The 20,516-nt window shown below is 31.2% G+C and overlaps 7 protein-coding genes across 11 annotated transcripts in view; 2 read left to right on the top strand and 5 right to left on the bottom strand.

Annotated features, from left to right (window-relative positions):
• Positions 1-462: 462 nt before the first annotated feature.
• Positions 463-2,441, bottom strand: LOC119674070 (E3 ubiquitin-protein ligase NRDP1-like). Of its 2 annotated transcripts, XM_038085197.1 has the most exons (3): positions 2,093-2,441; positions 1,864-1,980; positions 463-1,124 (listed from the first exon to the last, which is right to left on the bottom strand). In XM_038085197.1, exon 3 carries the CDS (start codon positions 1,118-1,120, stop codon positions 488-490), a length of 633 nt encoding a protein of 210 aa, XP_037941125.1. In that variant the 5' UTR covers positions 1,121-1,124; positions 1,864-1,980; positions 2,093-2,441; the 3' UTR covers positions 463-487. The 2 variants fall into 2 exon arrangements, with proteins under 2 accessions (XP_037941125.1, XP_037941133.1); XM_038085205.1 differs by lacking the exon at positions 2,093-2,441 and having other exon boundaries at positions 1,864-1,997.
• A 1,907-nt stretch (positions 2,442-4,348) lies between these two features.
• Positions 4,349-4,978, top strand: LOC119674099. The gene is made up of 2 exons (XM_038085227.1): positions 4,349-4,434; positions 4,512-4,978. Exons 1-2 carry the CDS (start codon positions 4,408-4,410, stop codon positions 4,938-4,940), a joined length of 456 nt encoding a protein of 151 aa, XP_037941155.1. The 5' UTR covers positions 4,349-4,407; the 3' UTR covers positions 4,941-4,978.
• Positions 4,979-8,438: 3,460 nt separating this feature from the next.
• Positions 8,439-15,637, bottom strand: LOC119674029 (hepatitis A virus cellular receptor 1-like). 2 transcript variants are annotated; one of them, XM_038085162.1, is made up of 5 exons: positions 14,710-15,637; positions 14,516-14,651; positions 9,821-9,935; positions 8,724-9,750; positions 8,439-8,645 (listed from the first exon to the last, which is right to left on the bottom strand). In XM_038085162.1, the coding sequence occupies exons 3-5, from the start codon at positions 9,927-9,929 to the stop codon at positions 8,522-8,524; spliced, it is 1,260 nt and encodes a 419-aa protein (XP_037941090.1). In that variant the 5' UTR covers positions 9,930-9,935; positions 14,516-14,651; positions 14,710-15,637; the 3' UTR covers positions 8,439-8,521. The 2 variants fall into 2 exon arrangements, with proteins under 2 accessions (XP_037941090.1, XP_037941082.1); XM_038085154.1 differs by lacking the exons at positions 14,516-14,651; positions 14,710-15,637 and adding an exon at positions 10,041-10,112.
• LOC119674088 lies at positions 13,730-14,383 on the top strand. The gene is made up of 2 exons (XM_038085216.1): positions 13,730-13,823; positions 13,901-14,383. Exons 1-2 carry the CDS (start codon positions 13,797-13,799, stop codon positions 14,333-14,335), a joined length of 462 nt encoding a protein of 153 aa, XP_037941144.1. The 5' UTR covers positions 13,730-13,796; the 3' UTR covers positions 14,336-14,383.
• Positions 14,774-15,532, bottom strand: LOC119684531 (microtubule-associated protein RP/EB family member 3-like). The gene has a single exon (XM_038098625.1). It carries the CDS (start codon positions 15,530-15,532, stop codon positions 14,774-14,776), a length of 759 nt encoding a protein of 252 aa, XP_037954553.1.
• Positions 15,638-17,473: 1,836 nt separating the features above from the next.
• LOC119674047 (E3 ubiquitin-protein ligase NRDP1-like) lies at positions 17,474-19,391 on the bottom strand. 3 transcript variants are annotated; one of them, XM_038085172.1, is made up of 3 exons: positions 19,102-19,391; positions 18,873-18,989; positions 17,474-18,136 (listed from the first exon to the last, which is right to left on the bottom strand). In XM_038085172.1, the coding sequence occupies exon 3, from the start codon at positions 18,129-18,131 to the stop codon at positions 17,499-17,501; it is 633 nt and encodes a 210-aa protein (XP_037941100.1). In that variant the 5' UTR covers positions 18,132-18,136; positions 18,873-18,989; positions 19,102-19,391; the 3' UTR covers positions 17,474-17,498. The 3 variants fall into 3 exon arrangements, with proteins under 3 accessions (XP_037941100.1, XP_037941106.1, XP_037941114.1); XM_038085178.1 differs by having other exon boundaries at positions 18,873-19,024; XM_038085186.1 differs by lacking the exon at positions 18,873-18,989.
• The window catches only part of LOC119684789 (microtubule-associated protein RP/EB family member 3-like), a 2,871-nt gene continuing 742 nt past the window's right edge, over positions 18,388-20,516 (bottom strand). The window contains exon 2 of the mRNA XM_038098947.1: positions 18,388-18,408. Coding sequence (XP_037954875.1) covers positions 18,388-18,408 — 21 coding nt within the window. The remainder of the gene's footprint in view (positions 18,409-20,516) is intronic.

Genomic DNA, 20,516 nt, shown 5'->3' on the forward strand with positions numbered 1-20,516 from the left:
TAACTCAATGCACTTGAGCACTTTTATCTCTATTAACTGCGATGTTCATTCATAACCCCTCTGCATGCTTTGATTAAATTTTTGTTTATCACTTCATCAGACTAAGCAATAACTGACCTCAGATCTGCATACCTCCCCGAGGAGCCTGTAGCCATTCTGAGATCCATTCTGAGACAAAATAAAACTTAAAAAGCTGCCTGGAGTGTCTATGAGACCCTCCGGCGGCCACATGCTTTCTTATGTTTATGTTTGATGATGGACCTATATGCAATGCCTCATGATAATATCCTAGGACAAGACATTAGGGCTTTGGTCATTTATATACTTTGTGTTCACATCGTCTTACGATAAATAAATTACTTAAATAAATATGTGGAATTTATTTATATTTATATATACATTTAAATATAAATTTAATTGTGTTTGTACGCTTATCTTGTTAACATATTATATATTCTTTATATGTTTAATTTGACATCTTATAGCATCACGAAAAAATTTTCAAGTAAAAACTTTTAATGAAATTATTCAAATAAAGGAATAAGGAAGCAGCAAGGATTCCGACTTTGAAAAAAGGATTGAACATACTATTTTGTAGAAGCTTAAGCCTTATCGCGGTTAATGCATTTAATTTATTTACAAGAATTTTAGTTTCGAATTGCAATTGAGCTCGGTCTAATTGTAAATTTTGAATTTGCTGTGCTTGCATTTCCAAGATTTGACGTAGGCCACTCACACAGTGGTGGTTGTCATCTTTTATCAGTAAACCACAACCCATTCGACATCGGAAGGGATTCTTATCACACGTATCCTCATGTTTTTGCAATGAATCGAATTTGAGTTGAGTTTCACATCCATGAATTCTGTTTTCACAACTAATAGTTAGGTCAGCTAACATATTGCGAACAACTCGAGATGAAGTTGTCAAATCCTCTTTCACTAAAGAATGTCTGCATTCCGGGCACTTTGAATGATCAGATAAGTATTTCAATATACAAGCACGGCAGAAATCAGCCACACACGCATCACATTTTACAGGATCTTCTAGGACGTCGTTACATATGACACACAAGAGCAGTTCATCAACGAATGTAACGAAACGATTGATTTCATAACCCATTTTGCTAAAATTATTTTTGAAAACAAATAATATTATTATATTATTAAATAATATAAAAAATAAAAATGAATGATAATTGTTAATAGCTGTTTACTAATCGCAAAAGAATATGCGATGCTTGGGCGTCTTATAATATATGATGAAAAATCTTCAAAAGACTGGTGAATGGGATAAAACCTATTTATATTATTTGTTGTTGCTGTTGTGGTTTAAGTTAGTAATGCATACTTTTACTCTTTTGTGGCTGGGGGCTTATCTCAGCCCCGCAATAAGCTTTAACTATACTAGAATTATTATTATTTATTTATCTTTTATCTGATGACGGACCGTAGATCAGCATATCGAATTTATCCTGTGCGTCCTGAAGTGGACTTAAGGTTTGTTAATATATGTATATGCAATCAAGTAATGGAAATTAAATCACATTCGATTACGTTATATGAAACAGTATTCGTCAAATAAGATCATTTTTCACCATTAAAAAAAATATTAAATGACAGGTGAGAAGACGCAATAAATTTATCGGAATTGTATGAAGATTATATATTAAAAACTAAATAGGTTCTATCAAAGGATTGAATCCAATCTATATAGTCAGCAATCATTAAAGTTGAAGAAATAAACCGAGGGAAAAAAATAAATTTGATGTAAAAGAAAGTTATTGTATTTCAACATGACAACGCGACGCAAACGTTTTAGAGTCTTAAACATTCAGAACTTGACGAAAATTTTAGTGAATTTACCTTTTAGTCTAATATTGGTCCAATATATGTATTGGTAATATTGGGATCTCTCTTGCCGCAGAACTCAGACCAATATTGGATTGTAGAGATTAGATTAGTTTTTCAAAGAGAAAGTAGCTAAAGTGTACAATAAAATAGAAATGGAAAAAATACTATTATTAATAAAATTATTTCATATATAAGACAAGTCAAATATTTTGATCTAAAAATAAATTATGAAATATCTCACCGCTTTTGTTTATGGCTATTAAATAGTGGACACTACTTATTGTCTTTTCGATCACATATACTAATAACCAAGTAGTTGTCCCTCAGCAATGATTTATCCACTCAAGCTAACAATAAATTTTTCATTACTTCCTTCACTCCAATTTTTATTTACTTGAATAAGAATAATTTTTAACTCCAATGCCAGGGCGTTTGAAGATACATCCAAAACTAATTTAATATTAATTTTTTTAATTCAATGCTAATTTTTTTTTAAATCTAACATAGCAATTATATAAAATTTTTACAAATTAATTTGTAATAGATGCCAACAAAGGGAGAATGAATCTCTTCTCGATTCTATCGAAATTATGTATATCATTATTTTTGTAAAAAATATAACATTAAACTTTTATTAATCAAATTCAACTAATGCATAGCAAACTAATCTTTACCTGAAGTATATCTGTGTTTACATATATTTTCAAATGAATCGACACTAATACTTGTATGTCTAACTATCGACATGACCATTAGTAAATCTGTTAATAAGCGGGAATAAATATTTGGTCGCAAAAACCGTAGTTGTATAGAAATATATTAGAGTCTTAGAATACCCAATCATAAATAAGAGAAACTATAGAATAGAAGGAACATAATCATAATTAGGTGCTAGTACTCGAAGAATAAAATATTGATTGATGTGTGAAAATAGGTAATCGGCGATGCAAGTAAGGTTGAATCTGGTTTAAACTGTAGAAATGAAACAGAGATTGTCCTTAGGCTTGCATTTATAATTAATGTAGTCGTAAAGGATTCCAAACAAAAATAGATGGAATGTTTCAATTAAGATCGATTTTTTTTTTAGAGTAAAACTGTTTGTGGACCACATCATTCTTAAGTGAGAGTACTTAAGAAAGATGAAAATAGTTGCACATAGCAAAGAAGCTTAATCTAATAATTGATTTGATTATAGCTGCGGAGGGCAGTTTGGTGATTAATATGGCAGAAGTTAGCATTTCGGGTGCATTATTCTAAAACCGTTTTTCTTAGTGAATTGACAATTTTTCTTCAATTTTATCACAAATATTATGTGTTTATGATGAATAAAATATTTTCTTTTCTCCTTGTATTCATCGTAAAAGCCTTGTTTGTTATATTTTGTTATATGAATATAATAAACAATTTCAAAGACATCTCCTTTAAATATACCATAAATACGGTTGAGACGTAACCGTATGTATAAATTCATATATACTGTTCCAGCATATATGTATATAACAGTGGCATAGTCTGATTTTCGAAAATAAGAGAATTAAAGCTATTTTAAAAATAAATTTTTGAAATAACTTTGGAACAGTGACATATAATGTTTGTTAAATATCAGGGAACTGGCGATCTAAGAATGCAAAATATTTTTTTTGTTTTACAAATTAACATTTGAAAATAAAATAACTAAATAAAATCTTTATGTTAATGTTGAGCCTACTCCGAATTAGTGTATTTGGTCACTTTTACGCTTTGATAGCTGAGGGGTTTCTGCAGAGTCCTACCCATCTCACTGAATAATTTGTGTATTCCTCATAAGCTTCGTGATTATTCAATGACTGATCTAAGATCTGCGTACCGCCCCGTGCGGCTAGTGATTACTCCGAGATTAGATAGTGCTAAGTAGGGTAGCCTGTCGGTTTTCGCATATAGCTTCAGGGCTCTGTCCCTTATGTATTTTTAACCGGATCTATTCTAAGATCTGTTAACATATCATTCATGCGGATGTACTATGGATGGATGTTTACTGACAAAAAACAAGTCTTTATTCTAAATACCTCTATTAACACTACTTACTACAGTTAGGAATGACTTACACTACTTTTCGCAAGAAGTGTTTTTAGTGTGATCCCCCTGAAATACACAACGACTTAAGACCCTTTTATGTCTCAGAGAAGAAATATATCCACTCCACTTTCTTCTCATTGTATATGCCATTGATATACAAATACTCCAAAAAAACAACCTCTTTGAATAGGTGTGCAACCCTTGTATAAATATTTGAATTTGTCACATCCGAGTGTAGAGCAATGAGAAGCCGTTTATATTCTCTTATCAAACAGATTTCTATGTTATCAACATAAGAATTATATTTAAAAAATAAAAACAAATTAATTATGACTTTGTGTCCCTGAATTTTAAAATTTTTATAATGAATTTTATCTCACATGTGTATGAGATGTTTAGACTATTTAAAGATTAAAAAGTCTTCGTATATAAATGGTTGTTCAGCTGTGAAAATTAATCAGTAATTCAAAACTCATTAAATTCAAAAGAACTAAGGAAGACATGCAGCAGAGTAAAGTTTTTCTATTGGTAATAATATATATCTTCAGTATATATATAATATATGATATACTCAGGATGTGATAAAAATTTTCTAAACATTTCAGTGCTTCACAATAGCTGCAGTATTTCTATTGCAGCATGCAAGTGCAAAGTGTAATGTTTGCGAATCTAACAGTGTTGCATGTATCAACGAAACATCTTTCCGACTCTGTCACGATCAAACAATTGATAACAGATACATTTTTCACTGCCCCGACGCGAATGTTTGTACCGATCTAAGAGTTATATGCGTTGCAGAAGGTCCTAGCGTTAAACCACATTGTGACTTAACCTCAGGATGCAGCGTTTGCAACAACCAGAAGCTTTTCACTTGTGTCAGTCGCACTCAGTACGCTTTATGCAACGGTGATGTGGTAACCGATGATGTTGCCACATGTCCTACAGGATGGGTTTGTAGCAGTTCAACCCCTGAAATTTGTGTTCCGGAAAGTTCAGTGCAAGGTGAAGTAGAGTGCCAACGAAATGCAGTGTAGGTCTAAGTAATAGTTTAAATATAAATTTGTGTAATTAAATTTTGAAAATAAAAATAATTTTCCTTTTTTGTATTAATAAGAAAATATATAAAGTTGTATTTAAATAAAAAATAAAAATTAATGTTTTCATCTGTAACTATAATTACACTAAAGATATGAATACTTATAACTGCATAATTTCTTGGTTAAGAAAAGAGAAATAAATGTGAAGACGGAAATCAAAACACTAATAAGCGTTATAAAAAGTGTCCTCAATTTTTTTTTTGCAGATTTTTGAAATAAAATTTTTATTGAAAATCGTTTTGAATTAAGTATATATATGACCTCTTACAATTTATGAGTAGCTTCATAAGTTCATCTGTGCTGAACAACGCTAGTTTATTAACGAAAGACTTGGTAAATGATTTTCAGCACCTTGAGGTGAGCCAATTTTTTACCATTAATAGAGTTTTGCAGAGACCGAAGTCAGGCAGTACAAAGGCCACGATATACAGGAATGGCAGCTCTAGATTAATTGTATTTATTTTATGTAAATGGTTTATAGGAATTTACGTGGAAAAATTTCGGATTATATACAATATTTATGTAAAAACTTAGAATATCTCAGACGAAAAGAAAAAAAATTTCATATATAGGAATTTACGTGGAAAAATTTCGGATTATATACAATATTTATGTAAAAACTTAGAATATCTCAGACGAAAAGAAAAAAAATTTCACATCATATATTACGAAGTCATACAAACCAATTTGGATAAAAGTACATATTTAAAAGTACCCTAAAAGGGCACTTTTAAGGGAAATTAAACCTAATAAGAATTATAAACAAAAATTTAGTTGCGTAAATTATACCACATAGCTACCCTTTCATTTAGACATTTATTAAATATGCCATAACAAAACAGAGTAGAAAAAGTGTTGTGTTCACTATTGGATGTAATATATGTATGTAATATATGTATGTAATACATTATTTAAAATTCTCATTGATTTTATTTAACATTAAATGTAAAAACCAACTCAATTTTAAGCGATATGAGGCAAGTGGCCTACTCCTTTCGGGTATATTAACTGTTGTGTAATTTTTGTTCGAGTTGTGTTTCTGTTAAGATCGTGGAAATATGGAATGTCCGTCATTCCATATCCGTCAGGCTCCTTGAATCGTAATGAATTTAAATAGAAGTAGACGTATATGTATATCTTGCGGACAGACTTAATGGCACATATAGCAAGTAGTCAATTGGGTTTCCTCAAAAACAATAACAATCTCATTTTATGCTTCTTAATATTTGAGAACTTACATTTTTTTTTTGTTTTCAAAATATGTGATGCAAAATTCTCCAAAAAGTATATTAAAAGACACATTCATATAATATTCGGAGATTACACCGAATACTTCCAATACTTCACTATTCTATACGTGTCTTTTTGTTAAGGATTTTATTTAACTGCAAGAAATCCCATTAAAACGAATTTTAAGGTTTGCCTAACGTTCAAGGTGGTTTCACAACCTCTGATTTTTCCATTGTACTGTGACATAATAGGTCAATTCTTATAAGTAGATCTTTTGTGTCGTCGGTATAACCTTACTTAACCTAACACACGATTCAATAAGCCGGGTTTAATAAGAATCCTTTGCGATATTTGTTAGATTGCAGCGACATCTATAAGAGAATAATGGTAGGTTAATGGTGTACGATTTGATCCTTTCTTTTCTCACTTTGAACGATTATGTTTAACATTTGCTTCAACCTAAAATCTTCTTTAATGTTTAAAGCATTATGCCAATCTTATATTCAACATAATTGTTCAAATTCATGTTTACCTTTTTGAGCTCCAAGCTGCCATCAAAAATATGCAGATATCAAACAATAGCCACTGTTAAAGTCATTATTAAAGAAGACTCTAATGCTTTAATTTCACATCGACTCTGCACTTTGAGACTGTAGAAAATTATGCAACAAGAGCTTGTTTATATATCTTCAAGAATTAAAGACACACAGTAGTTATTAGGTATTGGAAAGTTTTGAAATCGATTTATTTCTTACCTTCTTATATTGCCAAATCCTTTATCCAATTTCATGTTTCATTTGTATGCTGAATCGTCGTTTCTGACTATTATTTGTGTTATCGAGGTCTATATATGGAGATTGTGTCCATAACATTTATTTTTGCTTGTAACCTTATAAAGGGTTATAACTTATACTCTTACATATACACACATGTATAGTTTAGTGTTAAAACTTATATTAGACGAAAAAGTTTTGAGATATAATTACTGTTGTTAATGCTTTGAATTTACTACATTTTGAAGATTCACTTTCAGCTCTTCTGAGTCAGTAATGGAGACAACAATTTTTCATTTATTAAGGAACAGAGAGAACACAATTAGTTGAAAATTACTTTTTTCTATTTTACCTGTTTACGTCAATAATCTTTAGATATTTTTAGTTTATACACAGACAATTTTTACTATTCCAATTTTTACTGAGATAAATATCACTCGAAGTATAGTTATACAATTCTAAAACATTAAGGAGTTAAATAACGAACGACTTCGTACAAAAACAACTCTGACAACATTGATTGCTGTAATTTCTGAAGAATATGTTTTAGTTCCTGTTCTGTCCATAAAGTATGTAACTGTTCTTTTTGTTACTCAGACCACGAAATGAGGTTATAAATAAATAACGTCATCAAACCCATAAATGCAATAGATATCATGTTCAAAACCAAACTGAGCGTTTTATAAACGGTATAAAAGCAACCCATAATAAACCTATAATTAATAATGCGTATATAAAAATTTATATATATATATTAATATATATATCAATATATATATATATAAAACAGTATATAGAATCGGCCAGAAGTCACTTTGTTTCATTATAATTTTAATATGTTTCGGTAATGTTTTTAATAGGCTTTGATAAAAATGTTGTTTTAATTTCTGTATGTTTATACTTCTATCACTCTTAACTATTGTTGGTTGCATTTAAAGCTATATATATTTGATCCAAAAAGTATTGGGAATTAAATAATAAAGTGATATTTCATAGCTGTGAAGCTTTGTAATCTCTATTTCGACTGTATTAATGTTCATATCAGGTGTTTGAGTTGAAATTCCATTTTTAATCAACAAAATAAGTTATTAAGGAATTATTAGTCTTTAACTAGTAATTATATATTTTCGGAACAGTTACCAAATTTGTCATAAAAATATACCATACAAATTTATTCAAGTATATACAAATATTTCTCGATATTTGCAGAATATAAAAAAATTTCAATATAACGTCCATGAATATATTGTTTTTAAGAAATTCTCATCATGACACCCGCAATGCACTGATTAAATCAATTATAATTACTTATTTTTTTATTTATTAATTTATTATGAAAAATTAGTAATTAAGTAATATAGTACAATGTAATTTATTATTAACAAATATTTTATTTTAAAAATATTTATTTTACTTAAATTATATTATTAAATAAAGTGGTGTATACTCTAGTCATATTCACTTTGAAAATTATAGCTAGGAAAACCTATAATTTAGGGTTCAGAAAGTTCTAATTTACACACATGTGGCTGGTTTAACGTTAATGCAATTGTTGGCTTCTGCACTGAAGTACAATCCTGCGGGACATGTCATCGCCGTACCTTGTAAGTAACCTCCTTTCCAGAAGCAGTAAACGTAACTAAAAAGTAATATTTAAAAATATTATGGGATAAATTAATCAAATCAATGGTGACTTTAAGAAAAAATGTTTGCATACTTTGTACATCCGGTGTCTCCGGGGTATGGATAACGTCCAGCGGCTGTGTATCCGAAACATACTTCGTTAGGTGTTGGGAGTGTTACAGGTGGCACAGTTGTTGTGGTTGCAGGAGGTACTGTGGTTGTTTCTGGAGGTACAGTTGTTGTTTCTGGAGGTGCAGTTGTTGTTACTGGAGGTGCAGTTGTTGTTTCTGGAGGTGCAGTTGTTGTTTCTGGAGGTGCAGTTGTTGTTTCTGGAGGTGCAGTTGTTGTTTCTGGAGGTGCAGTTGTTGTTTCTGGAGGTGCAGTTGTTGTTTCTGGAGATGCAGTTGTTGTTTCTGGAAGTGCAGTTGTTGTTTCTGGAGGTGCAGTTGTTGTTTCTGGAGGTGCAGTTGTTGTTACTGGTGGTACAGTTGTTGTTACTGGAGGTGCAGTTGTTGTTACTGGAGGTACAGTTGTTGTAACGGGTTGTGCAGTTGTTGTTACAGGACGTGCAGTTGTTGTGACTGGACGTGCAGTTGTTGTGACCGGAGGTGCAGTTGTTGTTACTGGAGGCACAGTTGTTGTTACAGGTGGTGCAGTTGTTGTAACGGGTGGTGCAGTTGTTGTTACAGGTGGTGCAGTTGTTGTAACGGGTGGTGCAGTTGTTGTTACCGGAAGTACAGTTGTAGTTGCGTCAGGATCATCAATTGGGCCATCAATTGGATCACTTAGATCACATAATTGATCTAAATCTAAATTACATCCTTCCAACACACATGGAGTTCCAGAAGAAGCTTCGTTCACATTACATATATACTTGTCTGGACAATAACCACGTACATCTGTTAAGCTTCCACCAGAACACATTGTATAACTAGTACGACTAGTGCAAGTAAAGCCACCTGGAAGAGCATCTGTGCATACACCACACTTTGAAGTATCTCCACAGGCTGGTGTTATAGTGACTCCTTGGGTAGCGGTGGGATCCATGCATGCCCGGCCAAAAGTAGTGCATAACTCGTTGGCACCAGTGCAGGTAAAACTTTTCGAAGTATCAGCCACACCTATTTTTGTGAAATAATTGTAAATTACATATATCTTAGATATGATGTTCTTCGTTTTAGTTAATCTTACCATCGATACAGACTTGAAATTCATTTTGGCTTATGCAGGCAACTCCGTTGTCATTGCATGCATTACAAATCGCACTGACGTTTGTAAGACCCAGTGCTGTCAAAATCATAAGGAACTGTAATGAATAAATTTTACAAATTAAATGCAATTATTTATTAATTAACTTTTGTTTGTTATTTAACAAAAAATCATTATTCTTGATAAATAATATCTATCTTACGGTAAGTTTTAACATTTTCTATAGTATTCCTTGTAGTTATGGTTTATAAAGTTGCTAGGATGAAAGTTTCAGTTCAACTAATGAATTCGTTTGTTAGAATTCGGCTTTTATAATTCAACTCACATGTCTACAGATATTTGATTTCACACCATGATAACTTTTATCACAATTTTCAATGCTAAAAAGATTAACACTTCATGCCAAAAACTACTGCTCTGATAAGAAGGAAAAAAGTATCTCGCACGCAGATATGCAAAATTTTTACAAGGCTTTTTTAGGAGAAAATTTTCATTCAGTTCATTAACGTTTTACTTTTATCTAACTTAATTTTTTAAATATAGATTTTTTTCTACTTAATGTGTTACACAATTTGTGTATCTTTTAAAAAGTAGAAAATGTGTAATTTATAAAATTTTATTTAAAAAATGTTTAAAAATCTCTTTAATGTACAAACCTAATCTATAGTTGATACCGTCTAGGTTTAAGACAGGATTAGTCCAAAATATTTCGATATTAACTGAATCTTTGGTTTTGACACCAATTTACATTGATAGCTAGTAGTTATTAATACCCCATTCACAAGCACTCCCATCTGTGTAAATTTAAAAAATCTAAAATTACTGCATTACTAAAATTTTTCATTCCAATGCACTTCTTCCGAATCTTAGAGATGAAGATCTGTGTTTTGTAACAATAAGTAAATTTTTTTTATTATAACCAACTTAACTATTCATGGCTCTCACGGTTGCTCCAATGAAAGATTTACTCCTACTAAAGATGCTGAATTCATATTTTAAATTTAATTTGCTACTAGTCCATCTATAGATAGAGCGCAATGGAAAGGAATAATATTGTCGCAAGCACAACATCCAAATGTCGCCTAATTTAGAGACATTATAGCCTAGTACAAAATTTATAGAAGACTTTCAAATCGGGAAATTTAATAGACAAGTTCTTCCTTTTTTTTTTTGCAATGTTATAAAAAGATGAAGAGTAGAACAAAATTATCATAATTTCAGTCAAAAAATCACATACGATCACCAATTTTACTTATACATTAACTTTTAAATAATTATCGTCCAGCATAAAATATTTAAATACAATATACATATAACACAATTTTTTATCTTTAAGTGAAGTTGTCTAAAGGTTATTTGGAAGGTTAGTTTTTGGAAGATTACATGATGTCAGATGATCCAATTGAACCAGAACCAATTGTTGGCCGATATCATTCTTTTCAGTAAACTCTTGTAAAATTTCTAAACATTCACAAGCAAGTTGGCTTATTAGTTTGATAAGTCCATATTTTTTTACTAAATATCACCAAAATATATACTTATAGAATCAGTCCTCTACAACGACTTGAATAATAGATATAATAAATGATAGATATTCATTTTTTCTCAAAGACCAACAAAAATAAAACTCCATTTTGATTATAGAGATGGTATGCTACAGTGTTATGCTCCCACTTTTTCTAATTATTTCAATAAGAAATGGTAAATAGAAATCTATATTCAAAAAGCTGAGTCCGATTTTGAAAAGTTAAATAAAATGCCTAGGATTGAAAGAGAAAAATTAATTATTTGGCGCCTGTGTGAAATCAGTCAAGTTGTATTAATGCAAGACCTGGTACGTTATAAATATTTTATGAAAAGATTACAAGGATTCACGAATCCATGCCTAACAACTGTTTTGTGCATTTGATGTTCCAGAATAATAATTATCTAATGAGTTTGGCAGATGCGTGAGTCAATACTCTTTCGAAAAAGCAGTATGAGCCGCAACTGTTTAGAGTAAATTCCAAAGGTCTTAGATCTAGAAATCAAACGAAAACGACGTGACAAAGAACAACGACTCATGATACAAACGACCCATTTAGCAAACTTCGTATTACAGCACCACAAAAGCTATTGGAAATTGTTTGTAATTTATAAATCTACACTTTTTACTATTTCATCAATAAAATACTTAAAGTCAAAATCAGCATATAGCCGCTAAAAACAAATGAATGCTATGGAGAAAATGAAAAGAAAATAATTCCAATATATCTTATAAAGCAATTATACATATAGTTATTCATAATATAATGATATTTATGTATGGTGATGGCAACAGTGTCTGCACGTATGTCGTACCGAAGTGTTACTAACGTAGACCCGGGGTAGGATAAGATTTCTGAGAATGAAAGGGATCAGTTTAGTTCGCTTGAATCGGATACCCTCTTCAGTTCCGGATTGTGCCCACTGCGTAGGCATTACCTTTTCTCCGTCGTGTAAAAAATAAACTGCGCCTAATGGAAATCGGCAACGAATCTGACAAGAACATATCCTAATTCTAATCATCATGATAAGCATTATAACACAAATTTATTTTAGTTCCCAGCATGAGTTTTCGATTCGATGAAAACCAGAATAATCTACTGAACTCATCTGCTGGGTGCAAGATCCATTTCATTACAATCGCAGAACACAAGCGAAAATGTGGATGAGTATTTTTTTCAGCTTTTTTCAAAGTCTAACGATGTCGGGATGGCTTAGTCCCATAACAGGTAACAAATATAAACACGTTGAGTTAAGAAATTTATATATTCAAAAAAAAAAAATTATTGTGCGAAAGCAATAAAAAAGATATTGATTGTCTTAAATAAGTAGTTTAACTGTTTATCACCTATAGATCTATTATAGATTTACTGTTACATTTTTTGAAAAAATAATGTTTGTGTTTAAAACACTAGCCCAAAAGAACAAAAATAATGCGATATAAAAAATAGAATGGATTTAGCATTGAAAGCGTTCTTTATGACTTTTTGCATCTTTAATGAAATCTGGCTTTCATAGGTTTTCAGGGTCTACATTTAAGCTACTTCTATTGAATATATTGCTTGTCTGGAGATACAGAGAAAATATGTAATACGTAATAATTTGAATTGAGTTGAAATAAATTAAATTATATATATTAATGACTGATTGCTGTATTGGATAAGTAGACTTCATAGATCCCATTATCACTATCTCTTAAAATAAGTTATAGGGCAATATTAGTTTGTTGAAAGAGTTTTCATTATTTCCATTTTTAATATGGGACACATCTATTTTTGTATTTTTTTTTAGTTTTTTCTTGACCCATAATTAAACATTAATGAACTAAAAAGTTTCAAAAGAATCCTTCACCTAAAAAAATATGATTACTTTTAAAAGCAAAATATTGTAAAAGAAGTGTGTCTATATAGTAAATAAATCCTAAAGCCAATACATCTCACAATAACTTTTCTATGGTTTTTTATGTATGATTTTGTGTTTGTATTTCATTTTAAATTTTTTCTAATCTCATCATATTATCACAATTTTCGGACTGAGAAGTAAAAATAGAACAAACAATACTACAGAGAGCAAAATGGACTGAGTGTTAAGAATAAGTGATTAACTTACTTAACTTAATTAACTTACTCAGCTACATAGTAGATAATATTTTTCCTCTGAAACAGAAATCATAAACTGTTGACATGCGAGGTAGTAAATCTTAGATGTCCCTGAATAGAGTCAAAATTCTCTACAATGCATAAAATTTTATCTTATTTCAGCACTGTTAAGTATCTAAACCTCTAAATAAAAATATAAGTGTAGGTAAATGTATAAAACTTTATATGAATATCATACAAACCAAAGACACAGTCATATATAAAAGCAGCATATTTCCTTAAAAGTATACAGTTTTCTAATAGGAACGCAACAGAACGTATTCAAGAACTTAAAAATGCAGCAACGAGTAGTCAAAATTTTGGTACTAAATCTTTATTAAAACTACTATTATAGTAAAAATATACTGACATCATTTAAATTAATCGATTATTTTTTCAGTGTCTTATCTTTGCAGTCTCTTTTTTCTTTCTACAAGTTTATGGAAAGTGTAACGAATGTCAACAAAATGACATAGCCTGTATTGATGAAACCCAATTTCACATATGTGCCGGTGGTCAAATAGATAATAAGTATACATTTAAATGTCCTGAGAATACAATTTGTACAGATTATAGAGCGAAGTGCATGCCAGCTGATAGCGGTATAACTCCATCATGCACGCCTGATGCTGGTTGCGGTATATGTTCTCCTCCAAGTATGTTTACCTGCTTAAGCCGTACACAATTCGCACAATGCAATGGAGCAGAAATAACCACTAATGTTGGAGTTTGTCCTGATGGCTTCACGTGTGACACTGCCACAAGCGCAATTTGTGTTAACGATTGTAACAATCTAACGAATTTATCATGTGATCGGGACCCAATAACGCTCTGAAATTATCGATAGAGCTTATTATTCCAGAATCAATTTAGTTAAGTTGCACTGCTTACAAAAGTGATTTGTTTTTATTAAATAAAATATTTAGGGAATATATGATTTAGTTGGGCTAATCTGCAGTTTCCATATAAAAGTATACATAGTTTATAAAAAATATATTAATATATATGTATAAACCTTTTTAGTATATAAGTCAGCAATAAATGTAAAGGCATTTCAAAAAAAGTTGCATTTTATCTTTTGAGATTTACTCTTTCTTCGTGGATTACTACCAAGGAATGATATCAGCGAACACCGGATGGATATTGAGTTTCTGTTTTTAAGGAAATATAATAAATATATTTAGATTTTCGTAACATTTTGTATAATACCTGGCGTCCATATATATGATGAAGTACTATTTACTTTTTATAAACCAAAAAACTACATTAATTACTACAATAATTCGTTTTTTTTTGATAATCCTTGTGCAGTAAATGACCTTTCTTGTATTTTAACATCCTGTAGGATTTTCACCATTTTGTAAGCAAACGGATGTTTAGTCAAGTATTGTTTGCACACTGCCTCAATATTATTCAATTTTTTCTTATATGAATTCCTTTCAGCAAGCACGCTCTGTAGCATAGCATCCTTGTGGTCTTTCTCTGAGCTCTTTGAACCAACCTTTATATCAAGCAGCTTTTTAATAATTTCAGCCTTATGGATACTTTGTGGTTTGGTATTGGCAACCGCTATATATTTTTGTACGGATTCATTGGTTGGAGTGCCATAACCAATTTTTTGATTGAAGCGTTCTGCAACATGATCACGAGTGCTAGTTGAGTTTTTACAGTGAGAATCATAAAACTGTTTAAACCAAATTAGAAAATGTAAATTTGGTATATAGCGATACTCAGTAATATCCAATATCGGTATTATCTTAGACTTGATAACAAATCTGAGAGAGTCAATTGCTGATTGCAGCAACTTATAGTTATGTACACAATCCATTTTCACATTAGTAAAAAATACAACCGTTCTCAAATCAATTGTGTAGGGGAAAAGATAATGCATAGCTTGGCAATAGGCTGCACCAGTACGTAATTCGCTAACTTCTCCAAAGTCAGCTCCTACGATGCCATTTAGCCAAGCGAGTAGTTCATTGGCTGAACAATTCGATTTTGGTTCAAAGGCCCAGCACGAAGTCGTTGACATTCTGGCAACTTTTCTTGTCTTGGAATTACAAATTACAAATTACAAATTTAGAATTTCAAATTTCAAATTTCGAATAAACTACAATTTAGAACTACAATCAATAAAAAATAATAAAAAAATCTTTAAGAAAAATACATCATTAAATATTATTATGAAAACATTGGTTACTAAGTCAAATTTCATCAAAACTATTTCTTAAGTTTGACAGTAAGTTCTCACTGGGAAGGTATAAATTTGGAATCTTTAGAATGTATACAGTTGTCAGTGTAGTGTAGTTAATTACTAGTTATCAAAATGTCTGTTTTCGGTACGTACTGCAGCTACATAATTAATAATTTGAAAATACCGGGCTTCTCTTAATAACCTTGCTAGGCGTGTAGTGTACAGCTGTCATGGGTGCCTGGATATAGAGACATTTCGGACAACTGTAGCGCAAACGATTTTGCCAAGGAAGGTACTCTACTCCCTGACATTCATTTCTCAGATAGTGGTGTCCCACTTGCAATAGCTATTTTTCAGCTATTTGTGTTCGACTTGCAATGGCTAAGCTGATAATCAAATAAAAATATCTGAGTATAGCTAAACAAAATTGAGGTGATAAACCGTGCTATCAGATTTCAAGATTGATCTCGTCCAAACTGCATATAACACATATTAACCAGATTCTTCAACTAATATTTAACTGATCAGCAATACTGGATCTGTTGTGCCGGGTCACTGCATATAAGAAAGACATGCTATGAAACTGGGTCTACCTTATACACACTTTTGTCGTGATTGTTGCTGTGCAGATGAGGAGGAAACCGCATTTTACCTCACGTGTCAGTGTCCATCATTGAAAAGATAGCCTCTTTTCTTACCGCCCTGACCAAGATATCATCCAACCAAGATGTCATCCAGTAAAATCAGGGACTGAGTCTAGTTTATAAATTTGTCGAGTTGGTTTACTTTTACATAAATGGGGGTGTATTGCTGTGCGGCTTTGCTCGTACTCTGACTTTATCTACCAACCTAAGTTACTCTAAAACGACTGTTCGCGCTCCTTTTTAACTCGCAATATATTAAAATCAACCTGTTCTGTAAGGTTGAGCAAAACTTTATCACAAATGAAATGGATTACAAAGATGGGTTATTTCAAGAAGGTGACAACAACAAAGAGCTCTTAAAAATCAGACCACTGTATTATCGAGACCTCGATATTTTTACAGCACTGCAGAGATATCCTGAGATACGTGGTAAGCTAGAAAATTAAAAACTAGTAGGTTTCTCAACACTATAGGTCTAATCCGGCCTTTTCTTATAAAAAACTGCATGATCTTATTGTTGAGTAGATTTTAGAAAGCATTTCATAAAAAAATCTAATTACTCGTTAGTTCACTTTTAACTAGTTTTGGTATTAACTGTTGTTATGTGCATATTTCTACATAACATACATATATATATTTATTATAAAAGAAAGTTTCCTTTATAGTACGAGGCTAGTTAACTCAATGCACTTGAGTACTTTTATCTCTATTAACTGCGATGTTCATTCATAACCCCTCTGCATGCTTTGATTAAATTTTTGTTTATCACTTCATCAGACTAAGCAATAACTGACCTCAGATCTGCATACCTCCCCGAGGAGCCTATAGCCATTCTGAGATCCATTCTGAGACAAAATAAAACTTAAAAAGCTGACTGGAGTGTCTATGAGACCCTCCGGCGGGCACATGCTTTCTTATGTTTGATGATGGACATATAAGCAATGCCTCTTGATAATATCCTAGGACAGGAGATTAGGGCTTTGATCATTTATATACTTTATATACTCACATCGTCATACGATAAATAAATTACTTAAATAAATATGTGGAATTTATTTATATATATATATACATTTAAATATAAATTTAATTGTGTTTGTACGCTTATATTCTTATTATATTATATATTCTTTATATGTTTAATTTGACATCTTATAGCATCACGAAAAAATTTTCAAGTAAAAACTTTTAATGAAATTATTCAAATAAAGGAATAAGGAAGCAGCAAGGATTCCGACTTTGAAAAAAGGATTGAACATACTATTTTGTAGAAGTTTAAGCCTTATCGCGGTTAATGCATTTAATTTATTTACAAGAATTTTAGTTTCGAATTGCAATTGAGCTCGGTCTAATTGTAAATTTTGAATTTGCTGTGCTTGCATTTCCAAGATTTGACGTAGGCCACTCACACAGTGGTGGTTGTCATCTTTTATCAGTAAACCACATCCCATTCGACATCGGAAGGGATTCTTATCACACGTATCCTCATGTTTTTGCAATGAATCGAATTTGAGTTGAGTTTCACATCCATGAATTCTATTCTCACAACTAATAGTTAGGTCTGCTAACATATTGCGAACAACGCGAGATGAAGTTGTCAAATCCTCTTTCACTAAAGAATGTCTGCATTCCGGGCACTTTGAATGATCAGATAAGTATTTCAATATACAAGCACGGCAGAAATCAGCCACACACGCATCACATTTTACAGGATCTTCTAGGACGTCGTTACATATGACACACAAGAGCAGTTCATCAACGAATGTAACGAAACGATTGATTTCATAACCCATTTTTGCTAAAATTCTGTTTGAAAACAAAAAATTTTATTATATTATTAAATAATATAAAAAATAAAAATGAATGATAATTGTTAATAACTGTTTACTAATCGCAAAAGAATACGCGATGCTTAGATGTCTCATAAAATATGATGAAAAATCTTCAAATGACTGGTGAATGGGATAAAACCAATTTATATTATTTGTTGTTGTTGTTGTGGTTTAAGTTAGTGCTATTACACAGTTTTACTCTTTTGTGGCTGGGAGCTTATCCCTGCCCCGCAATAAGCTTTAATTATACTAGAATTATTATTATTTATTTATCTTTTATCTGATGACGGACCGTAGATCAGCATATCTTCCTGTGCGCCCTGAGGTAGACTTCAGGTTTGTTAATATATGTATATGCTTTCAAGTAATGGAAATTAAATCACATACGATTACGTTATATGAAACAGTATTCGTCAAATAAGATCATTTTTCACCATTAAAAAAAATATTAAATGACAGGTGAGAAGACGCAATAAATTTATCGGAATTGTATGAAGATTATATATTAAAAACTAAATAGGTTCTATCAAAGGATTGAATCCAATCTATATAGTCAGCAATCATTAAAGTTGAAGAAATAAACCGAGGGAAAAAAATAAATTTGATGTAAAAGAAAGTTATTGTATTTCAACATGACAACGCGACGCAAACGTTTTAGAGTCTTAAACATTCAGAACTTGACGAAAATTTTAGTGAATTTACCTTTTAGTCTAATATTGGTCCAATATATGTATTGGTAATATTGGGATCTCTCTTGCCGCAGAACTCAGACCAATATTGGATTGTAGAGATTAGATTAGTTTTTCAAAGAGAAAGTAGCTAAAGTGTACAATAAAATAGAAATGGAAAAAATACTATTATTAATAAAATTATTTCATATATAAGACAAGTCAAATATTTTGATCTAAAAATAAATTATGAAATATCTCACCGCTTTTGTTTATGGCTATTAAATAGTGGACACTACTTATTGTCTTTTCGATCACATATACTAATAACCAAGTAGTTGTCCCTCAGCAATGATTTATCCACTCAAGCTAACAATAAATTTTTCATTACTTCCTTCACTCCAATTTTTATTTATTTAATAATTTTTAACTCCAATGCCAGGGCGTTTGAAGACACATCCAAAACTTATGTTAATTATTTTATGTTAATTATGAAATTTTAACAAATTAATTTGTAATAGATGCCAACAAAGGGAGAATGAATCTCTTCACGATTTTAATAAAAAAATATTTTAATAAAAAATATAATATTACACTTTTATTAATCAAATTCAACTAATGCATAGCAAACTAATCTTTTCAAGTGAACCAACAACTGGCACAGACATTACTTATATATGGCACAGACATATTATTACATTACTTATCCCTAATGATCCGTATCAGGGAGGACAGTGATGAAGAGAAAGTGTTGAGCTAGTGAAGTACTGATGATGACAATTGTTGGCATCATAGAAAGATTATTAGCAATAAATTTTAAATCCATGGTCACGAAAACTGTGATTGTGTAGAGATATGGCGGATAGAACAGACTACAAGGCATCAAAGTAGAGTGAGAGACATTATAGAGCTTATTCATAGCTGAGAGAAATAATAGAATAGCAGAACACTTGATCTTTTGTATTATTTTCCTAAGTAAACATAAGACAGTCCGTATTTTAAATGAAGCTTAAATGTTAGCAACTAAAGACAACTTACTTTCGGACGGGGATAGGAATACCTGTCCTAACAACTTCTCATGACCTAGATCAAAGCTGTACAGTAACAAAGAATGTGATCAGTGATTCATTCGCTTTTAAACATAGGCAACATTCTGTTTCTTTAGGCAGACCCATTTTATTAAAATAATAATAGAGGCCATGATATCTCACCAGCTACCAACACCGTTCCTTTCTGCTGAGGATGGAAGGAATGATACTAGTGCGTGAAACTTAGCAGATGAGTGAGGTGGCACCAGTGTCAATGTTTTACAGTTGACTTAAACTATATATAGGAAAATGATAGAGAGATCGAATAGCAAATCATTAAAGTTGGAGATATTATGGAGGTGTATCAAAACTAAAGAAGATGAAATTAGACGAATGATGCTAGGAGGAAAGTCAATAGACGCTTGGGTTGCCACCGAGTGTATGGAAGTAGGTACTCATATACGCAAGTAATTTTAAATTTGGCTTAAACTATAGAATCGAAACAGAGATTGCCGCTAGGCTTGAGTTTGTAATTAATGCAGTTGTAAAAAATTCTATATCCAAAGAAATTAAATTATTGAATCTGGACAGAATTTTTTTGGTAAAAACTGTTTGTGGACCACATGATGTAAGAGTATTTAAGAAAGGAT

The sequence above is a fragment of the Teleopsis dalmanni genome, chromosome 1 (assembly GCF_002237135.1).
Source record: "Teleopsis dalmanni isolate 2A chromosome 1, ASM223713v2, whole genome shotgun sequence".
Taxonomy (NCBI): domain Eukaryota; kingdom Metazoa; phylum Arthropoda; class Insecta; order Diptera; family Diopsidae; genus Teleopsis; species Teleopsis dalmanni.